Below are 22,203 nucleotides of genomic sequence, written 5' to 3'. Positions count from 1 at the left end.
CAGACCTGCGTGGAGCACACAGACCTGCGTGGAGCACAGCATCACCCTTCTCAGCTGCTGCTAATTTGGTGGTGTGAGCAATTCAGGTCTGATGCAAAAGATGAAGAGGTCTGCAAGTACACAGCAAAACAGCTACTGAGGATGCTAATTAAACAGGACCCTAGAGTGTTTCTTTTAATTAAAATTTATTTTTATTGCATTTAGATATATAAATTGGCATTATAAATCTGCATTGCTAATTCAGTTAGCCAGCTTCTCTTGCGCAGGTGAAAACTGAAGGCAGAGATAGCAAACACTGAGATGGTCTCAACTTTCTGTGGTCCTGTTTGAGAGCACTAGAACACAATGATGGCTTCTTTTCAAACATTTCTACGATATGCAGTACTTCCCTTAGAAGCTAAATTTTCAGAACTCCATCAAAATGACTAAAAATCATGCCACATATTTTCCACCCTATCATCAGGAAAGAATGAACCACATTAGACCAAAGCAGAAATGTAATCCTTGAAGTGATTATATCAGAGAACATGAATCCTGAAAATAGGGTCATGCAGATTTTTTCTTGTTCATTAGTCTATATAATTAGTTTGTTTAACTGTGCAGTACATAATTAGGTACAGAAGAGAATTTAGAAAGGTCAAGGTCCTCAAAATTAATTAAGGAACACTATCATTAGTTGCTGATAAAGTAGAATCCAACTGATGCAGCAGAATTCAACTGACGTTGGATAGCTTCATTTTGATCGGTTTTACAAAATTATGATTTTTGCTAAGTTCACGATTAATTTTTTTAAAAAACTACTTGCAAGTTTACCACATTAAAAATAAATAGAAATGGAAACACATTCTCAGCATAAAGTTTTCTGGATAGTCCCTATATTTGGTGGGGCACGTCTTTGGGAAGCACAGCCTTCTCATAACGCATAAGAGATCAAATTCATCCCCTTGAGGGGGCTGACCTGAGAACTACAGAGGCAAAACACAGCCTTGGCTAAAGAACTCCTTTGATGGTGCTCAGATATAGGAATTCATCTTTTTTCACCTGAGGAAATGCAACACAGCGGATTAGAGTTTGCTTTAACTCCGTATTTCCCAGGCTGGTAGGTAAGGGCAGAAGCTGAACCATCATTTCCATAGCATCATTTTCATTAGGGACCTACCACATGGCGTGCAGAGAAGGAAAATCAGACTGGATGCCAGCTACCCACTTAAACAATAATCAACTTAATTTTTTTATTATGTGAACATTAATTTGCCAGTCAGACAAATCTAATTTAATATTACCTCATGCTCTTCCCATTAATTAAATTTGGAGAGTTTCAAATTGACAGGCTGGAATTTCAATTTACTTTAAGCTTTTGGCTGACTTTGGTTGGAAATGTTTATATCTATTTTATTCCAGTTTTCAGAAACTGCAGCAGCTTTTCCATGGCTGAAATTGTTACTCAAATAACCACATTTTCTCCCCAGGGATATGACAGAGAGGCATGATGTTCATGGTGTTGCATGAACAGAGGCAAGCCTGTGCCAGAAGGAGCATCCTTCCCTAGATTAGATACATCTCCCTCATATTAAAAGGAAAGAAATGGTGCTGCAGGAGTGAGCTGTGTAGCTATTGATCTTGTTCTTACTTTATTAGCAAGGGAGGATCCTACCAGGTATTTCAATACTCAACATTTACAGCTGAGGCAAAGACTCTCGTTAGTCAACATGCTTCACCCTAGATCCCATTTTATTTCATGGTGGTCTAATTGGTACAGATGGAACCGAACTCTGACCAGTTGTTATTGCTGTGTATTTAGCTTTGAAATTTGCTGCTTTCACCTCAGGCTTGAAGAAGAGGTTGCATGTTTAAACACCTATTCAATGCATCCAGGCTGGCATCTATCCAGGTCGACAGCTTGCAAACCCTATTTCTTTTTCTAAGCGCTATAGGGAGACAAGTGAGGAAGAGAACACGGGTTTTACAGCATAGGCAAAGTGCCTGGTGCAGCCCACAGCTCCGTGCCATCAAGGGCAGAGCAGCTTCAGAGCTGTGTCGGACGCAGAGCCTGGTCCCTGCTCTGCATGCAAATGGAAAAAGACATAATCAAGAAAGCAATTGAGATTGCCGTGTCTAATCCCTCCACCGTAAACAGATCCTTCCTGCTCTGCTGCTCTGAAGAGATTTCTATTAATATGCCGAAGGCACAGGACTGTAGCAGAGACCTCCTAGTACCAGCTACCTTGTTTTTACCTCCATCCCCTGCAAATTACATGAACACGGTCTTTTACATCGGTCTGTTCCCCTTTCAGGCTGGGAGGAAGGAGGCTAGAAAGAGTGTGATGTTTACAGGTTGCTTTACAGTCATTGTAAATCTCCTTTACAGAAGTCTCTCTCCTCGTACAGTAATGCTGTCTTAGTCGCGTGACGAGCGGGCAGCTTCATAATTGCACTTGAATGCCTCCATGTTAGGCCTGACCAGCGAAAGCACTTCAAGCATAATTAGAGGCATCAAGCATGTTAGCAGGATTACAAGCATCTTCCCTTCTCTGTCAAATTAATATTCCTTTCCCAGCACACACACCGTGCCTGGAAATGATGGGTTATTAGCTAAGACCTCATCCATACAGCTGCCCTCGTTCAGTAAGCAGAAGGAAAAAAAGTACACAACAAAAAAATGTGCTTAGCTCTGAGGAAACATCATGGCACTAACAACGAGGAGCTATGGGGGCAGTTTGTCCCTGTACCCTGTTGCTGGCACGAGGTTACACGGGTGCACTGAGCACAGCTTGTACCATCAGCTCGCTGGGGTGGGCAATGGACCAGATTTGCAAAGATATTCCAGGACCAAAAAAGAGTGGGGTCTTCATAAATCCTAGGCCCATCGGGGTCAGGCACAACATTCCCTCCTGCCACCTTTTTAGAGAAGTACCTTTGAAAATAGGAGTTGGTGCCTTCCTACAGCACTGTTCCTTGCCTAAGCCCTTCTGCTCACCAAAATGCATATATTTTTAGCAAAGGATTTATGGTTTCCATGTGCTAATCCAGCATTAGTCAACTAGCTAGAGGATATTTGTTGAGCAGGGAATTATGCAATCTCATGCATCGATAAATACTTAATTTATCCATGGGTGACAGCAGTTATTTCTATTTCTCATCCCTTTGTTTCTAGAATTTCTTTCAAGGAATCTGCAAGATCTATTCAATCAGTAATAACACAGTTTCACCTAACTACAGTGACTCTCCTTAGAAAGAGTAAGGTTTGAGAGAGAGGATCCCTACATAGGGAATTATTCGCTGCTGCACAGATTTAATAAAGCAATATTGGTGTAGAAGAACAGGATGACAAACTTGCTGTCCCAATTTACTTTGCTAGTGGCTGGTTTTATTGATTTTAAATGTTGAGCTCACACTTTTCATGTTCAGAAAGCAGCAGCACTTAATGCAGCTGCAGAGAGATAGGGAACATTCATTAAAACATACACCTCGCAACCTCAAAAGCCAATTCTGAACTTATTGTGTCATGTTTTCAGGCAGATGTCCTAGCTGTGCTGAAAGAAACATTTGCTGTACCTTAGCCAAAACAATAAACAAAAAATGCTTACAAATAAGCTTCTATGCTCACACAGGTGGAGAACTCAAATCCATTTACCTTTAAAAGCAATAGCACAGCACCTGCAGGCTTTAGAGATGCTGGACCGAGCCTATGCCTTCTCCTGTTTGAGTTTCCAGTATGGAAATTCGTATTTCAATACAGACAATTCAAATTGTAACTTCAATAAGGAAATATAGGGTGGGGTTTTTTTCTCAATAGGGAGAACAGTGCATCGTTTCAATCAACTCCAGTAGTTACTATTTTCAGATAAAGGACCTCCTAACCTCACAAGCAGGCAAAGGGCAAGTAAACCAAAGCAAAGCCCTGAAATCTCATTTCCTATATCTCATAGAGGGAAGATAACACACAGTAATATAGGAACACAGGTGCTTTCTTCATAGTCACACCAGTATCTGGAAGGGCTTGCCTTGCCCAGGGCAGAGCGCAGTCAATCTGTGTTCACATCAGCGGGAGCTGAGGGCACCGATGGCCATCCCCACCATCGCCGCCGGCCGAGGGCACTCATCTGCACAGAGCAGCCCCCCGCTAAGGTCCCACACGCACGCGATGTTCAGCCAGGAGCACAGCGCTTAGCGGGGGATGTGCTATTTGCTAAAGTTCACACGGTGCAGTTGTCCCACCAGCTTTTTAACTCACCAGCTTCCCATTGCACTTGGCTGAGGTGCCCAAGCGTGGATGCCACAAGCCATCAGAAATGAACCTCAAGCGCGGCTGGAAAGGAGATGCTTTCTTCTTACCTGTAATGAAGCCCACGCAGATGTAGAGCTGCAGGATGCTGGTGCAGAAGGCGGCTGAGACCATCCCAATGCCACACAGCAGGCCTCCGAATATAACCACGGGTCGGCTGCCATAGCGGTTTACTAAAATACTGCTAATGGGACCTGGGGAAAGAGTGCAAAATGGTCCTTGAGGCAGGTACCTTCTGACCGAAGGGCACGTTTGACACAAAGCAGGTAAAACTGCAATATCAGTGCCCTTGAGGTGCTGCTGACACCTTCTAGGGTGACTTCAGGAAGAAAATAGAAAAAGAGAGAAAGATGCTCCGCACTGTGCGGAGATGGCAGCGTGTCCCATGCCATGCAGTGGCTGCGCAGTGACAGCTCCTGCCCTCAGGACTTCAAAGTGTCATCAGAGAAGGTAAATGGCAATAACAAATCAGGTGAACACATGATCCCAGCATAGGAGCTTCCTGATTTATTATAATGCTAAACCATACACACAAAGCAGTGGTTCATATTACGAGGCTGATAGCATGAATACTGTTGCATTTTTAATGCTTCTATTTAATGCAATTCCAATACTGCTGACCAGGACTGAAGCTCCAGCAGAACAGCTGTTAATTAAATCTTAATAGCAGTCTATGTAGGTAGAAACAGTTTGGGATGATGGATTAGCCAGAGCTCAAAAGAACCAGTTCGGTCTTGCATTTATGTAAAGATGTGGTTCAGTAAAGTGCAAAATTATGAGAGGGAAATGGTTTAAGAAAGACCATGGATGTTGAAAGGAAGCACTGAAATCTGAGGAAGCGAAACATGCCATTAGCTCTGGGTGGAGGAGGAAAGATGGGAGATCTTGTGTATAGAAGTCTCAACTAGCTGGAGGACCAGGAAGAATCTGAATCAAAAATAATATATGTTGGAGGGACTTTGAAGATTGAGATCCTTGACCAACTTCTTGCTCAAAGCAAAGCCAACTCTGAAGTTAGATCAGGCTGAGAAGACAAAACTAGAGAAAGCAAACAGAGCAGGAAAGTGGTCCAGAAGTCAAGCTATGACATTTAAGGAAAAGAGTCTGTATTACTCAAAAACCTTGAACCAAAATGCTGCAAAAATGACGCTGGGAATGAGACAGGGGGATACAGGCAGCATTTAGTATCTTATCTTACCTGTTCCTGGGGCTACTCAGCACACAGCAGTGGTGTTTCGGAGCCCAGAGTGCCTGCCTGCCTTCATTCCAGCTGTTACAGACAGCCCACACCATCCACACACAGATTACTGGAAACAGGTATTTAAAGCTTACAGGCATCTCTGAAGAGTTTGACCGGGATCTACCTCACCGCAGAGCCATTTGGTAGGATATTTACCTTTGCTTAAAATTTTCTTAGCCAGGAATAGTGCCAGAGCTCTTTTCAGACCCTGCAAACCACAGCACACTTGAACACAGGAGTGAGACCCCCCAAACCCCCGTATCCCCTCAGTATGGCTGACAGCTTCCCAACAAGTTCTCAGCTGTTAAAATGTGCAAATATAAAATACAGTAGGTATGACTGGTTTAATCTAAGGAATGAAGCCCATGGTTACATCTGTGACATGTAAAATATTTTCCACTAGATGTCTAAGGTCAAAACACTCATAAATAAAATACACACAAGCAGAGTCTTAACAGCACCCTTGTAACTGTGTGATCTGTGACCTGGTCCCATCGAATGCACCGTTCAATTCAAATTTCTGTGAGTCTACAATTATGCAGAGAGTTTTTTCTCCTAATCCTGCAACTGGATTCACATGCATACATGTTTTTGCTGCACAGAGCACTACAGAATTGAATGAGAAGCTCTGGGGAAAGAGATACCTATGTCAGATCAGCACAGCAGGGAAGGGACCCCTTTCTCACTGTTTCCCCTGGTCAGGGCTTGGACTTGCATCATGCTTGAGCTGGTCTCAGCATGTCCTGTAATTCAATAGATCAAGCCAGCATTCCTCAGAAAGGCACAATATATTCATCTGCAGCCTAAGGGCACACAACTCTTCCATTTTTCAATTTTCCACATGTCCACGTTTCTCCAGAATCAATCTAATTACTCAACTAAGAAAATGTGGTTTCAATTACCTTCTCCTGCTGGAAGAAGGCTTTCACATTAGCCCTAAAACTACAGGATGTCGTACCACAGAGCAGAGCATTTAAACCCCACAGGATTGCTGCTAAGGCCCCTCTTCTGCTCTGGCTTGGGGCAGCTCCCAGGAAGAGAAGCCTCTGGTATAAGAAGTGAAACAAAATGCTCACATACGTCCCACTCTTGCAGCATCCACTTTGGGAGAAGGGAACTACGGATCCATGTCCCTCTCACTCCAGTCCATCAGCTGCCGTATTGACTTCACCCATCTGTAAGGATGGGTTTGGACCACAACAGCAGATGATGAACTGGAAGGGGGTGAGGATGGGACACATTCTGCTCTGTCTCCTGGCTGTGGGGGCAACCCGGGGTAGAGGCTGAAGCAGATGAAAGCAGAAGTTCGTATCCCAGCCACTGGCTTTACAAACGAGAGCACCGTTCCTTTGCCCCTGGGGCACCCTCCACGAATGCGCAGTGTCCTCAGCCGCATCCCAGTTTCCCAGCCATCACTTATTAAGCCACAGGCCTGCAATTGTTCCCTGTTCTCGCCTTGTGTAATCTCTCAGCAATGTTTTACATCTGCTCTGCACGACCTTCAGCAAACTGCCTTTATCTGCTGTAACCAGCGTTACCAGTTTCACAGGGGGAAAATCAGCCCCATTTCTTTGCCAGTCCGGGTGGGAGAGCAGTGGTCTCAAAGGAGTTACTTGCCTGGGCAGTGCCAAGCTCACAGGGAACTGTGATGATCTTCAGAAGCAGCACAAGCCTTTCTCCCTCGCAGCCTGAAACCTTAAGTCCAGGCCCTGCGAACGTGCTTTGCTAAAGCAGCATGGCATACAGGATCACAGCATGCACTTGTGAGCAACAGCATTTGATCTCCCTGACCAGCCTCATCCACATAGGACAGAGGGTCAGAGACCTCTGAGATACTAAGTGCAGCCATTTAAAGGAGAAATCAGAAGCAGGGCATCTGGACTAAACCCTTTCAGCCACTGGAGAATCCACAGCAAAGGCCATGATGAGCACTCAACCTGCAGCAAAAGTATCAGCCAGATCTACACTTTACGAGACATCAGAGAATCCAGTCCAAGGCTTCAAACAGTTGGAAAACCAAACTTCCCTGAGCTGCTGCTCGCAGGCAGAAGGTTTTGTAACGGTCCTGAGCAGACCCTTCAAACGCACTGAAGCACATGCAAAATCACATCCCCAAAATTACTTCCACTTAAGTCATTTGGACCTGCAGAAACGTCCATAGGCTTTAATGGAGCAGCCTTTCAAAAGCTGTCCCATCTCCCCGCAGAAACCAGCGCTCACAACGTGTCACATAGCTGTGCACACTTCAGTACGCAAACCCGGCTGGTTTGGGCAGGTGCACGAAGCACGGACACAGACACCTTCACCCTGCCCAGATGTCTCCTGTGATCAGCATCACACCCAAAGACCCAACTGCACCTCTCCCACCCTGCCCTGCCACATGCCACCCGCAGCGTGCTTCTCACAGGGGGCTGATCAGCCATCAAACGTTAGATAACGTTAACAGCAGTGTTGTGGGGAGCTTCAGAAAACATCAAATAGCTCAAGTCAGGGCAGAGGAATTAAGCTGAGGGAATAACAAAGCCAGCACCGCAGTTGTGGGAAATAGAAAACACGATTACTGCTTTGCTTGCAGCTACTGCAAAAATTAAAAGTGTGACAGCCCCTGGAAACACGGTGGAATTGAAAAGCAGGACCTGTCGTTTCCCAGTTATTCAGCCAGCATGAAAAGAATAAAGATGCTGTATATTACTGCACAGAAGCCATTTACGGTAACAACGTGTGCAGCTTAGATCCCAAGGCACCTTCACTTGCTAATGCCTGCCTGGTCGAACGTGCAGGAATCAGTGGCTCCCTGTCCTGGCATCCAAACTAAATCATTCTTCCCTCCTGTGAGCCAACGGCAGGAGAAGCTAACAGGCATCAGGGTGACTTTTGCCTCTTCATGTACAGAGTCAGGTGAGGACAGGGCAAGAGAAACAGCTGGCAAAGCTGCCATTTACCTGGCTTGACCTTGCAGAAGGAGCCACATGAATTCTAAGTCCCTGAAAAGTCACAGCAAGGAGCAAAAGCCATCTCAGCCGCTGAGCATGTCCCTGATGTATGGCTTCTCAGGGACTGGAGCAGCCAGGGCTAGCGCCACTAGCCAGCTGTCCTCACACCACCACCACCATTGCAACTTCTAACAAGGAAATTTGAAGTAAAAGTTAATCACCCCCTTGCCCCCCAATACATTACAAGGACAAGGCTGCCGACACAGGAGTGGTAGCTTCGCTGCGGGAGGGGATGGCATTTCCACGCAGCCAGCCTTCGGAAACAAGGCTGCCCCTTCCACAACGCAGCAAGTGGCTCCCTCCCTCCTGACGAACCTCCAGCCGCAGCCATCATTTATTGTCCATCGCAAGGGGGACACGAGACAGCGGAGGACACAGCGGGGATGCTGAGCCTCATCCTGCTGCTGGCTTCACCCAGAGAGTGCCTGTGGCTCTGCACCTCCCCTGGCTCACAGGGCACTGGTGGGGACTCGCTCACCAGTGGAGCTGCCAGCATCCCCTGAGTAAGAGCAAGGAAAACCCGTGCAGAAACGCCACGCTTTACGCCCCAAGCCCTTGCAGAGCATGGTGCACCCAAAGGGGGGGTCTGCCTGCAGTTAAAACTCCACAGTCTGGCAAGCAACAGTTCACACCAAATATCCCCCAAAGATGCAGCCAGGATCACAGCACTCCTGGAAGACTGATGTAATGCAAAGCACTATCCTCAGCCTATATAAATCATGCTGGTTTAGTGCCTGTCCTGGATAAAGCCTCTCTTTTCTCACACCTGTGGCAGATTTCCATTCATTGTAACCTGGTACATGAAAGGCCGTGTCAGAGAAGCTGATCTTGGTGGCAAGCAAAACACAGCCACTCGCCGGTGGGAAATACAGCAAGCCCCGGCTCATTTTTTAGCTTGTCCAATTACTTTTCACCTTGAGTTTTGTGTTCGCAGAAGTGAAAAGGACCCTGAAGAGGAGATTGTAAAACCATAAAGAAAATGCAAAATACCCTGGACTCTCCTCTCTCCTTCTCCACAAAGCCAGGCCATCTTGTCATTTATTCTTTTTGAGCCGCTGAACTATGATCCAGAGAGGATCATAATGCAGAGATGGCATTTAACAAGAAATATCAATCCAGACTAGCTTAAACTCTTGCAAGCATGGCAGTGCTCAAAAAATAGACACCTGAATTGCCTTTCTGTTTTCCTCAACAAGCCTTATGAATTTTTTATGAGCTGCAAAACTTCCAGTGTTGGTGCAAAACACCAATGTATCTTTAACAAGGACTAAAACATTCTTCTCTCTGATACCTCTGACCATATATATTTATAGATATAGATATATCCCTTATTTGTAAAGTTTGGTTTGTCATTTTTTTTAACCTAACCTAATACTAACAGAAATAGTTTTCCTCCTTTTTGGTTGAACATGGCTTGGATTAATTTCTGCTGAAACATGTCTGTGCAGGGCTCTCAGAGAAGCAGCTGAGACCCTGAAAGACTGACCCTGTAACCCAGAGGCCTCCGTGAAACGTGGGTTTTTTCCAGGTTTCACAAGACTGACCTTCTGACAGTGTAAAGTGGCACAGAGCCATTGCAAACGGTGCATGTGTGCTGGTAAGACCATTTGATGGCCATGCAGATGATAAAATAGCAACACTTTAAAATAGCCCACTGCAGGGACCCCAGTGCTGACAGATTTGGGACCATCAGTTGCATCACTGCAACACGCAGCTCAGTTTTTCCCACTTTTCTGCAGTGACAAGGGGCTCTAAAGAGCTGTTTCTGCACAGGGACATTGGTCAGCACCGAAAGAACTGCCCAGATAGTTAATATTTTCCAAACTGCTGTGAAAACACAGATAATACTAAGAAACTCAGCACATGACTGGCATTGACTATGTGGAGTCACCAGGGACATAAGGAGCGGAGCATACTCAGTTGGGAGGAAAGCGGGGGAAATCATTTATACTAATAAAACAAAGTCTATTATCACACTAGTAGTAAAACAACGGCAGGAGCAGGCCTGCAATTTCCTCGGTAATAATCTCATTCCCTCGGTGGAATAACAACACTGCCTTTGGCCTCGTAATTTATCCACCAGGGTACCAGCCCATTGTAACAGAGCAACCTCCTCATTACCCCGCAAATGAAAGCAAGTGCCTCCGCGTTATTAACACGCTGCCAGAACCCACCAGCCTCCCGAGGCGGAGGGGATCAGCGCCAGCCATCAGCACCCCGTAACGATGCTCAGCCCGAAAGGGAGGTAGCCTCAGAAAACATGGGACACAGTTGCAAAGGCAGAGGGAAAGGAATGAGAGGGTTAAAATCTGGAGCCTTTCAGTCTTTTGCCTTGTTAGAAGAGAAGTTCAAGGTCCAGGACCTGGATGGCTCATGCTCTTAAATGTTTGTCACCAGGGCTTGGAGAACTGTTGCTCACCTGCTGACCCACGGTAACAGCCCTGCACATGCCTGCTCCAGGTCACCAGAGAACTGGTCGTACCTGGTACTAATATAACGTATTGTTAGTCTCAGCTGCTGGGTTTGCATGGTTTATTTTGCACCTGCGATGGCTGAGGAGCCCCCACACCACTGGTGTGTCCTCAAGCAGTGCTGCTGGACACGGGATGGCCGTGCACGCTGGTGCTGCAGGACAAGCAGCAGTGAGCAAACACCCCAGAAGACAGCCAAGGTATCATACACTCCTCTGCCAGCCCCCAAAGGGCAGCTTCCACAGACCCACCCCCCCCTAAACTGCCCTGATGCCTTCTGTTAGTATTACCTTGCACTGCAAATAATCATTTTTAAATAAGGAAGATGACGTCCAGCGTATGCAATAGCAGCCCCAACAGCTAACCCGTCACCAGAAGCTACCTCTCTTTCTCCCTGGCAGCTGAGGCAAATGGTCTGCACATTAAAGCGGGCAGTGGCTGCAGGTCCAGCACAACTCCTGCGAGGTGCATAAGCCAAGCACGGGAGAGACTGTGTGGACACGCATTACTTGGCCATCAGACTGGTCTGGGCTTTGTGGTGCTGGCTCTGCTGGGGCAGGATTGGCACTACATCCCGCTGAGAAGGCAGTGGGTGTAATGATCTGCTGCAGAAACCAAGCTGCAGCAGCCCTCCCACCCCTGCACCCACCAGGCACCTCCTGGGGAAGCCAGGGACCCTGACCTCCCATCAGAAACACAGGCATCTGCCACAGCAGCATCCTGATGTTAAAAAGAAAAGGAAAACAAAGCAGATGAGGTCCAAGCTTCAGAAAGACAAAGTGTTCTGTTCCTTATCCAGCAATCTTATCTGATCAGTGCTTCAGCATTTCAATTTCCAGATTACACAGCTGACACGGCTGCTCCTGCAGCACGCAGGGAAGCCACAGGCCAATGGCTCCAAAACCGGGGCTGGAGCCAAGGTCCTTTGTGTCACTTCATATTTAGGCAATTAAATAATGGCTCCTGCGAGGAGATGGCGTCGCAGGTGCTGAGCACTCGGCTGCCTGCACCCGGTGGTTTCCCCAGGCTGCTGGTTTGGATCTCACCCACACAGCAGATCACAGCCGCTGACCTTCAGAAGGTCACAACTTCACATTTTTTTTAATTTCTTTCCTATGATTTTTTAATTTTTAGCTAACCTTTTGCTTTGGCAGGACTGCAGACTTTTATCCCTTCCGTCATTTGAAGCCCAGCTGTAGAATATGAGCTCTGCGTGGGCTGAAACACCTATTCCCTGAGGTCAGCAACCCTTCCTTAGCGGTCTTAACACACTGCTCTACAACCAAACTGGCCCCTACCTGGCCATGCTGGCCAAAGGGCTTTCTTTGTCCACCTCCTGGAAGCCCTACATAATTTGACCGAGAGACCAGTTATGCTGGAGAGCCATCCAGGGGCAGAAAAGCTGCAATGCTGCGGGACAGGCTGGCATCAAAGCTCTCGTATTCCTTCCTACGGCAGCACGCAGATGGCACGCGGTACTGACCAGGGCAAGAAGCTTGCATATGTCTGAACTTCATTTGGCGGAGTGGATTATAACTTATTCCTGGGCTTAACACCTGCCTGGGAAGCATTAACAGCCCTCCAACCAAAACTTGTTGCTTTCTTCTTCGTAGTTCTTATTAATCTCAGGTTTTATTAAGTCTATCACATCTCTATTACTGCTGCCTGGTGACCTTGCTAGCTCCAACAAAGGGCGAAATGATAAAGCTTTGTGACCAAGTCCATGAACACAGAAATATTTCACCTGAACCTATAGTGCTATTATCGCTTTTAAGTAGAACAGGGCTATTTAAAAAAATAAAAAATATAAGCACATACATGGTGACCTTGCAGGGCTTGAGTGCTTTTTGAGAGTCGGGAGAAGTATATGAATCCGCAGCACCATTCATTACGGAAATCAAATCATCCCTCATCCACTTTTCTTAGCAAAATCCATGACTGTAATGGGGCCGCTACCCCAGGGATCGCCCTAGCATGGGAAGACATCTTGTTTCAATGACACGGGGAGGCTGATTGACTCTTGGTGGGACTCCAAGAGCTGGTAACTACAAGCAAAAGGATGAAATCCAGCACTGGGCAGCTGAGCCGTGGGTACATAGGGAGCACCTGCCTGGGCTTCGGCCATGATGGCACAGTGCTGGATATCCACTGTGGATAAACAGAGATATCTCTTTTGTTTCAGCCTACACAAAATATCCAGGTGGCAAGCACATGGCTAGGGAAATCCTAGTGAAAGCCCTGCTTGAGAACTTTTGTTGAACCAAAGCATCTAAGTGGAGAGAGCTGACATGATACCTTATCACAAATATTGCCTGTCCTTCCCTCCTCTCCCTCTCCTCTCTCATAACCCCTGCTCAGCACCAAGGGCTGATAAGGAGGTGCTCATGTCATTTTGGACACCCTTGGGTAACTGAGGCATCCCCCAAGGTGGTCAGACACAACACTGGACCCAGAGGACCCAGGTGCTGGATTTCCTGGAAAGACCAGAGAGCATCTGGCAGATCCATGCTGCACTGAATGGGCTGAGCATCTCCAAATGCAAACCGTGCCCGGGTACTGACCCTTTTATTTATCTGCTAAGCCCACGTTATAGAAACTGGTGGAAAGCCCACAGTGAACCTACCCAAGCATAAGGCACAAGGATAACCCCTTTGCTTTTTAGAAGCAAAGCCACTCGTGCAGGAATTCACAGTCTTGGGGCTCTGGGCTGCTTGAAGAACAAGAACAAGCCCCAGCACATGCCGTGGCAGCTCATTTCTCAGCAGCAAGGGGTGAAAACTGCAGCAAGAGCATGCGAGCACAGCATGTGCAAAAAGACTCATGCCTCGCAGAGATTATTTCTGAAACCCGACGACAGCCTGCTGTTGTCCACACCAGCAACCTGCTCTTGTGCAAGCAGCTCTCTTCCTGCAGCGAGGGAGATGCCCAGCCGTTGGGGACTCCACACACACAAATTCCACTGCAAACTGCCGGGCAATGCACAACGTGCAATTCCGCCAGGCACTCCTGCCACCGAGCTTGGAGCAGGTAAAGCCTCCACCCCTCAGGGCACGTCCTGCCCTGGTGCTTCTGGTTCATCAGGCAATGCCTGAGCCAAAACTGAGGCTTGGCCACGACCTTGTTAACCCACTTGCTACCTGTCCTTGATAAAACCCACACCTCCCATCCTGTGCCTCAGTTTCCCCTTTTAGTGCTGTGGTACTTCGCAACTATTTGCAAGAACTTGAGATGGGTGGAGAGCCCTGGCTGAGGTCTTCTGGAGGCAGAGAAGGTTTTGATGAAGTTTGGACCAGACCAGAAGAGAACATTGGCAGTTTTGATTAACTTAAAAACTGCAGAATCGAACTCATTATTAATACAGCTTTACACCACTGCATGTTGTAAGGTGCTTTCTAAACCTGTCACTGCAATTTATCACGCTAGCAGTATAATAAAATACAGCTATAAAATTTTGGATTAAATGTTCAAGGTCAATGGTCGACTTTCAACTTCCCAATCTCTTCCTTGCTGCTTTAGCAGATGCTCTATTAAGCAGTTACAAGCTCTGGGAGAAGGTTTCTTTGGAGAAAAGACTCAGTTGTGGAGCATCTCCAGAATTAAATCTTCAGACTTTTCATCCAATTACAAAACAATAAATAATAAATAACCACGGCAATAAACACCGACTGGCTTCAGGATAAGGCTTTTACTTCAGAAATGCTCTCATTTTTCTTGTGTTTGCAAAAGGTAGCTCTCTGCTCCTGTCTTTGCAAAACAGAAGGCGATTCCCTAATTTTAACAGAAATTTGGGTGTGTAAGAACAGCACCCTGGAGATTTTGCAGGGAGTATTACAGCAGCAAATAGCGAGACCGAGACCAAGACTCCACTGCACTACATACTGAATAAAAACAATGTGTGGTCCTGATGCAGCTCAGCTTTTTACGTATTAAGGGACAACAAAAGCAGCACATATTTACATCTACAAACTGTACACATGCACGAGGCTTAGCTGCACAGCAATTACAAAAGAAAGAGCGAGATTCTTCAAAACTGGGGGTAAAAAAGGTCAGATGTCTCCTGCTCTAGCCCCAGCTATTAAAGCCTGTCAGCTGTAATGACTCTGTGTCGGGATCTGGTCTCTGAGTCTCACTCAGATGACTTCTGTTGTTTCATTACAATGATGAAGGGAGCATTTTGGCCACACAGTCACCATAAAAAAAAAAAAAAAACAACAAAAAAAACCCCAAAAAAACCCACAAAGCACCATCAAACTGAAAATGCAGATACTGTCCCTGGTATTAAATTATTCTCTCTATTCTGGCATACGTGCCAGAAAGCCAGCGCATTGTTCAAGCTCTAACAGTTGGCCGTAATAAAAGACATTACTTGTTCCCACGATCCTTACCACTCTTACAGCCTTAGAGGAGACCATAATAGCTACAAGAACATTGCCGCTATTAAATTAGTGGCATCAGTATTTCTTATTTTTTGAATGTTTGGCTGCTTCCCCTGATGCTGAATAGGGCAACTACATTACTAGCAAATTAATATTGCTTATCTTTTCTTTCCCGGGAGCTCAACTGCCTCCTGCTTTGCCTGAGTAATGGTTATCTCTGGGGACTCATCTGTGGCCTCATTTGAAATGTGTCACCCTTAAAAGCAGAAGGGCAGCTCAGTGTGGTGGTGTGAACATGACATGGGCACATGGCCCAAGTCAGGGGGTGCCAAGGCCAAAGGCTTTAGTTTTTGCAGTTATATTATTTAAGATTGTCTTCCCGAACAAAAATCATCCCTGTACGTGAGGCAAGACCTTGGGAACCTTAGTTTTCTGTTGGCATAGCAAAGTCCAAGGAGGCAGTTTGCAAAAGGAAACCCTGCCAAGGACATGCAGCAGCACAACAGGTGCCCTACGATGCTCCACACCTTGACAATGTTGGCATGTCCCTGTCACCCCCAGAGCCCGATACCTGGGAGCTGAGGTGCAGCTGAAAGCACCTTCAGGGATGGATGACGACATCTCGCCTGGTCCCTTATGGACAGATCCTGGTTCCTTTTCTTTCCATCTGTAAAGACACCGCTCTGTAATACTTCTCTCATTTGGGGTGAGGAATGAGCTCTTCACCCATGAATAAAAAAGTAGGAACACTGCAAATCAGAAATCCTTCTTTATTGGATTGATAGGGTTTCACCCTGCAGGATTTAGTCAGAGAAAAGCAATGTTCTCTCATGCTCCTCACTCACAAACCTCCCAGATTGCCCTCTGCAACTGGAAACATGGAATTGCTGCACATGAACACTGGCGAGAACTACAAGTACCCTATCATAAAGTCCAGGCTATCCACTTTACTGCACACTAATCTGTTTTACTGCTTGTATTATAGTGACAGAATTGTTTTCTGCAACCTAGTTCAGATTAAGAAACTGGGGGATAAGACACATTAAAACTTCTGCAATATATATTGCCAGAGCCTCGGCTGATATAAAACGGCTTCCTAGGGGAATTAAGCAAAAAGTGACGGGCAGAAACAGTCTCAGCTGCCGATTTTCAGTTTTAGTCTGAAAAACTGGAACTGCTCTGGTGCTACAAGCCAAAGCCTCAGGTGGTCGCTGTAAATCTGCATCCATGCTGTCAAAGTCAATAGAGCTACTCCAGTTGAGATTCGGGTTAGTTCATGTGAGTATTTTCAGAAAATACACTTAATTTGCATTATTTACAAAATGCAAACATCAGCTCTGTCACACAGTAAGCAGCACAGCCTAAAAACAAGTCCCCACACCAAGGACCATGCCAAGGAAATGAAAGACTCCTTCCTGAGGATGTTTGCAAACAAAAGCTGTTGTCAGTAAGAGCATCAGACCCTGCGTGCCCTTGCCAAGGCACCGGGTGGCACGGCTGCCCCCAGCTCCAGGGGATGGAGGGAGCCCACCTGGCCAGCCAGGTCCTTCCTCATGGGGGACACCCCTGTGCTTGGACACCAGCCTCGCTGCCCTGAGTCCTGGCTCCAAAAGCCACGGCACAGCCCAGAGACATGGCCGAACACCAGGGAGGGGACAGCAACACTACAGTCCTTCCCTGAAGCCAACTGAGCAAACAGCGGAGCCTGTTTGAGGAAAGCTTTTGATCTGCATGGCCACCCTCCAAATCACTGCCCTTTACTGCTGCTGGAGCAGGGGGAAGGAGTGGAGGTGAGGTAAGTTTGTGGCTTTCCTTTTGTGGCTGTGATGCCTGCACCTGACCAGCAATTGCACCATTTGGCCCCTCCAGCCCCCCAGGACATGGACCCAATGCCTCACGTAGGAGATGCTCGGCACCCCTGACACGGTTCCCACCCAGCTGTAGGCTGCACCCTGCTGCACCTCCACCAGTCTGCAACAGATCTGCCTCACCGCGGATTTGGGAAAGGAGGGGAAGGAATGGACAAGCCATGGCAATAATTACCTGGTTTAGTAACCCTACCAGTTGCTCAGGACTATGTTGAAAGCTTACTTTAGCATTTTTAGAATTTTTTTTTTTTTTTTCAGGAAAGATGAGCAAAAATTCAGAATTAAACTATTTTCTCATTTTTCAGCAAAGTAAATCAAGCCTTGCCACACAGGCATCCTAACAGCACTAACAGGCACCGCAGCAGAGCAAGTCTTTGGCAGCTTACAGGAAACCGGCGCCCCGTTCCTTTAATGAGAATTTCCGAATCACTGAAGTTGTTCATAAGTCAAACCCGCTCTGGCATTAAATGCCCAGTCAATCAAATTAGACGTATTAAATACGCTCTTGGGCACGTGCGTTTCATTTGCTCCACGTTCTGCTAACTCCCACCGCGGCCCCATCTGCAGCCACTGAGCAACTCGATGTCTCAGCCCGGATCGCTGCAGAGAAGGATGATCAAACGGGCATAAATCTTATTCGGTAGCAGAACAGAGGAGGGGAGGACTATTAAATGGACATAACTCCCAGCAACTGCAAAGCAAGTGGGAAGGTACAAAGGTGCAATCACCTACAATTAAGCCGAACAGTGCCCAGCTGTGTCATCCCCCACATTACTGTATAACAGCATAAGGGAGGGTGAAGTTACAGCTCCTTGCAAAAACGCAGGAGATGCTCAGTTAATTGGGATAAAAGTCTACTACAATATCTCAGGTACAGGGCACATGGCACTGGCTTGAACACTTGGACAGAGAAGAAAGTGGGTTGGAAAGTCTGCAGACGGAAGGCAGAGGTGACCAGAGCAGCATTTCATCTGCTCCAGCACCAGCTCATTGGCCATCACCTGCACTCAAGCCCCCAACTACACCCCAGTGAGCAACTTCAGATGCTGTCAGGTGCAGGGTTAATCTGCAGAGTGCATTCCTCACTCGGTCATGGTCAGGCATGAAGCATGTCTTTCCATAGCAGAGGGTGGGGGACACGATTTTGTAGAAAGACAGAGCAGAGCTGGCAATGACCCACAGAAGCAACCAGGGAAACCCTAACCTACAGGTGTTGGTGCATTTATTGCAGCGTTACAGGACAGGCGATGGGGTATTGCTTCAGCACATGGCATCTGTGGAAGGGACGTGATTTTGGGGGCCACTCCATCAAGGTCTCCCACCATCCCACGGCAGAACAGGATTTCCCACTGTTTCACTGTGGATGATGGTGGTTGAAATAAGATCATCACCATGGTGCCTTCGGCCCTGGCTAACATCTACACAAGACTGAGTGCAATGGAAGAACAGCATGTCCCCAGAAACAAGGCTCACACTGTGCGATGTCCTGAGCTACTGAGAAGTTGGAGAGACATGTTAGAGACCCAGTCATCGGGGAGAGCTGCAGTGCCTGCTCTCCATGGGACATATTTAGCACAGTCACCTGTATTAAAACTCCAACCACAGCCTTCCCAGCAAGTGATGTCCTAATTTTAGCACCAGACCACGAGATTTACATCAGCCTCCACTCATTCACGTAGCCTTGGTACCAAACATTAGCCATCTCTTTTTGACTTCCAGACCATGCAGCTTCCTAGACACTTATTTGCAAGCAACCAAACACACCAAAGGCATAGGCTGCCAACTTTTCCTTTTTTCCCACCTGACTGCTTCAGAGACCTTCCACATAATTTACCCCAGACCTTTAAAACAGCATTTAAGTAGCGTTTAAATGACAAGCAGTCCTTTTGCCTGCCTCCCTGCTGCAATCTACTTGCTCCTGTTCAGCCTGTACAGTGCCTGACTGTTTCCTTTTCACTGTAGACTGCTTATTTCTATTGCTGGGGCTGAGACAAAAGTGCTTTTCTCTGCATTTAATAGAAGCCCTAGCGGAAATCAATCCCAAAGCCACAGCAGTCTCCAGGGCTCAGGCTCAGTACCCTGTCAGGGAGGGCAAGGGGGTGCCTTGGGGCAACAGCCCTGGCTTAAGAGAAGGATTTCTTTTTCTGAATTACTGCTTGGGTTTTGCCCTCGAAATGCTCACATTTGTGGGTTCTCAAATAGGTACTCAGCCCTTGCAGAGCTACTCTCTGTGGGACCAAGCCTTTGCAGCAGTTACAATAGAGCGCATTACAATAGACTCTGATTTGAGCATCACTTCCACTTTACAAACCTTTACAAAGCATCTTTACTTTCATTACCAACTGTGCTCTCCAAAAAGCACTACAGTGCATTATTAAGGAAAAAAAAAAATCCCTTTTTAAAAGCAAAGAATATTTTCAGAATTGCTTTAATTGCCAGGATAAATATTGATGAAGTTTCTTCCAATCACAGGGCGTGGTTCTTGTCTACCTCCCCCTGCAGATTTAATCAAAGTCTGCCCAAGTTTTTCATTTTGTCATGAAAGTGATATCAAAGTCATAAAAAAGAGCAAAGTTATATGCACTACTTTGCAGATTATAAGAATGATTGACTCTACCAATTTCCTTGCTGTAATTATAAGCTGCCACAATAAACAAGCAGCTACTTCGTTTATTGCTCCACTACATGCTCACCTTTGGCTGAAACCCAGACCTAGCTATTTCACACCAGCTTATTCTCAGGGCTTTTTCACTGATGCCCATGGAAAGCTTTTGTAGGTAACCTGATTTCTGGGTAGGGGAACACCACTGCTGCCCTCAGCAACATGCCAGGTCTGGGCCGTGCCAGTACTTCACAGCCTCTTGGGTGCAAAGTTACCAACTTATGTCAAAGCAAGGCAGGAGGATGCCAGAGTCTCTTCAAAACAGCTTGCCCATCCCCTCGTTACTCAGATACAAGCAGCAGGGCTGGTGCTGCCTGTCCTTGGGGGAACCGAGGTGCTGTGTGACAGGGCCAAGGCCACACATTGTTGGCAGTGTCAGAGAAAGCCCCTGACGCAGCCTGTGCTGCAGCGTGGCCAGGGAAGGGGATGCAGCCATGGGACACACTGTGCAGCTCTGCCTCTGGTGCACAGAGGGTATTGTAGTCCTTCAAAAAGGCTCCTGCATAACACTGTGCCATTATTATTGAAATAAGCCCCGTTTTGAAAAGCTACAAAGGTGCTGCAAGCCCACTTGGAAATAAAGGGATTGGCAGCACAGACCTGGTCATAGACCACAATTTCAAAGGTGCGTGGAGTCCCCCACGGGCCAAAAGGCACCCAGAGGGGTCAAAAGATGCCTGGATCCAGCGACAAACATGGAAAGCATCTGGCCTATTTGAAAACCCCAGCCAGCACCAACTTACCTCCAAAACCTTCCCCTTAGACCCTTTAGGCTCCACATACGACTTGTTTCCCCAAACAACACTGGAAACACGATCAGAAAAGAAACCTCTTGATACCAGCAGTGAAGATGGGCACTGCTACCTTCCCTCTCCACCGGCCCAGAGCGGAGATTTCTGACTTATTTCTGCTTTTACAGCACACCGCACCGCAGGGGCTGCTGCGGGCTTACTCACCTGCGCCGTACGTCGTGGCCAACATGATCGAGGAGACCCACGCAACCTCACTATAGGAGGTGCCAAAGAAATCCTGGATTTCTTTGAAGAAGATGGCTAAGCCTTTGGGGAAGGCGTACGCGAAGCCGATAGAAACGAAAGCGCCACAGACCACCGCCCAGCCCCAGCCGCCGTCGGGCGGGCCGGGGGCTTGCCCCGCGTTAGCCAGGGGTGGCATGGCCGGGCTGGGCGAGCGGGTGGCCAGCGCTGCCGAGGAGTCCTGGAACACAAAGTGCGAAGGCGCAGGGTCAGTCCCGGCGGTGCGGCCCCCCAGCTGCAGCCACAGCATCTCCCCAGCGCTGCGCCCACCTCCCTTTAGCCCCGACGGCGCGCCCCGCCGCGGCGCTGCCATTTAACGAGGCGGCTGGCAGCTGTCCCCGGGCTGGGGGCGTCACAGCGGGATGCTGCCAGGAGTGCCCCGTGGGAGTGGGTGTCATTAAAAACGGCGGCTCCCACGCGCAACACTCATGCGTGCCCGGGCCGCCCTGCAGCCCCCGCCCACGCGTGGGACCCCGCACCCACCTGCTGCAGCGCGGAGCCGGCGGCCACTGCCCCCCACCCCCACCCGCAACACACACCGCGGCTGCCGGGGCGGGGGGAGCCGCCCGCACCACCCCACGCAGGACCGGCCACGCTCCCACGCCCGCAGCCGCGGTGCGGACCGCAGCTCCGCCGGGTTCCACCTCCCTCACCGCTTTTCCCCCCCTTATTTTTCCTCCCCCCCCCCCCCAGCCGAGACACTGCGGGAGGCAGCAGCAGCAGCACCCAGCCACCCCACGGGCGTTAATTAAACCATCCTCGGTTATTTAAATCAGAATTATTTCCCCCCCCACTCTGCTTCCACCAGCATCCCAGGGCTTTTCTCCTCCTTACAAAGCTGCCGGCTGCTCCTGGCCCCGTACTGCCACGCGGTCACAGGCTTGTGCTGCTGCTCCCCGTTCCCTGTATTTTCTAGTTTTTACGTCGGAGTCCGTTTGGGGAAGCGTTGGCCGTGTTTGCTTTTGCTGGAAAGTTGCGGTTTCACTACCAGACATGCCCCTTGCTCAACCTTGCCTCCCCCTGGCTTAAGGAACAGCCCCGTGGGTCTTGGAGGAATAAAGCCACCTGCCTTCCCAGCCTCAGTTTTGGGGAATTTCATACAGAGATGGCAGGTGAGTGCCGGCACCCTGTCACCTCCTGCTCTGCCGCCAGACTCTGGGAAGACTGTGACCTTCCTCCTGTGTGTACCCATGAAGGCGCTTAGGGACATGGTTTGGTGGTGGACTTGGCAGTCCTGGGTTCATGGTTGGACTCTATGATCTTAAAGGTCTTTT

General features: G+C 47.9%; 1 protein-coding gene across 3 annotated transcripts in view; it reads right to left on the bottom strand.

Annotated features, from left to right (window-relative positions):
* The window catches only part of LOC308062065 (monocarboxylate transporter 2-like), a 57,676-nt gene that overhangs the window by 13,095 nt on the left and 22,378 nt on the right, over positions 1 to 22,203 (bottom strand). For 2 of the 3 annotated variants that reach the window (XM_080382987.1, XM_080382988.1), the window contains one exon: positions 4,336 to 4,479. In XM_080382987.1, coding sequence (XP_080239113.1) covers positions 4,336 to 4,479 — 144 coding nt within the window. Of the gene's footprint in view, positions 1 to 4,335; positions 4,480 to 20,851; positions 21,464 to 22,203 lie in introns of those variants that run through there. The other variant, XM_080382986.1, reaches the window with a different exon arrangement.

This window comes from Falco punctatus (assembly GCF_963210335.1).
Source record: "Falco punctatus genome assembly, chromosome: 4".
Classification (NCBI taxonomy): Eukaryota; Metazoa; Chordata; class Aves; order Falconiformes; family Falconidae; genus Falco; species Falco punctatus.
This window is presented reverse-complemented; position numbering and strand designations above follow the sequence as displayed.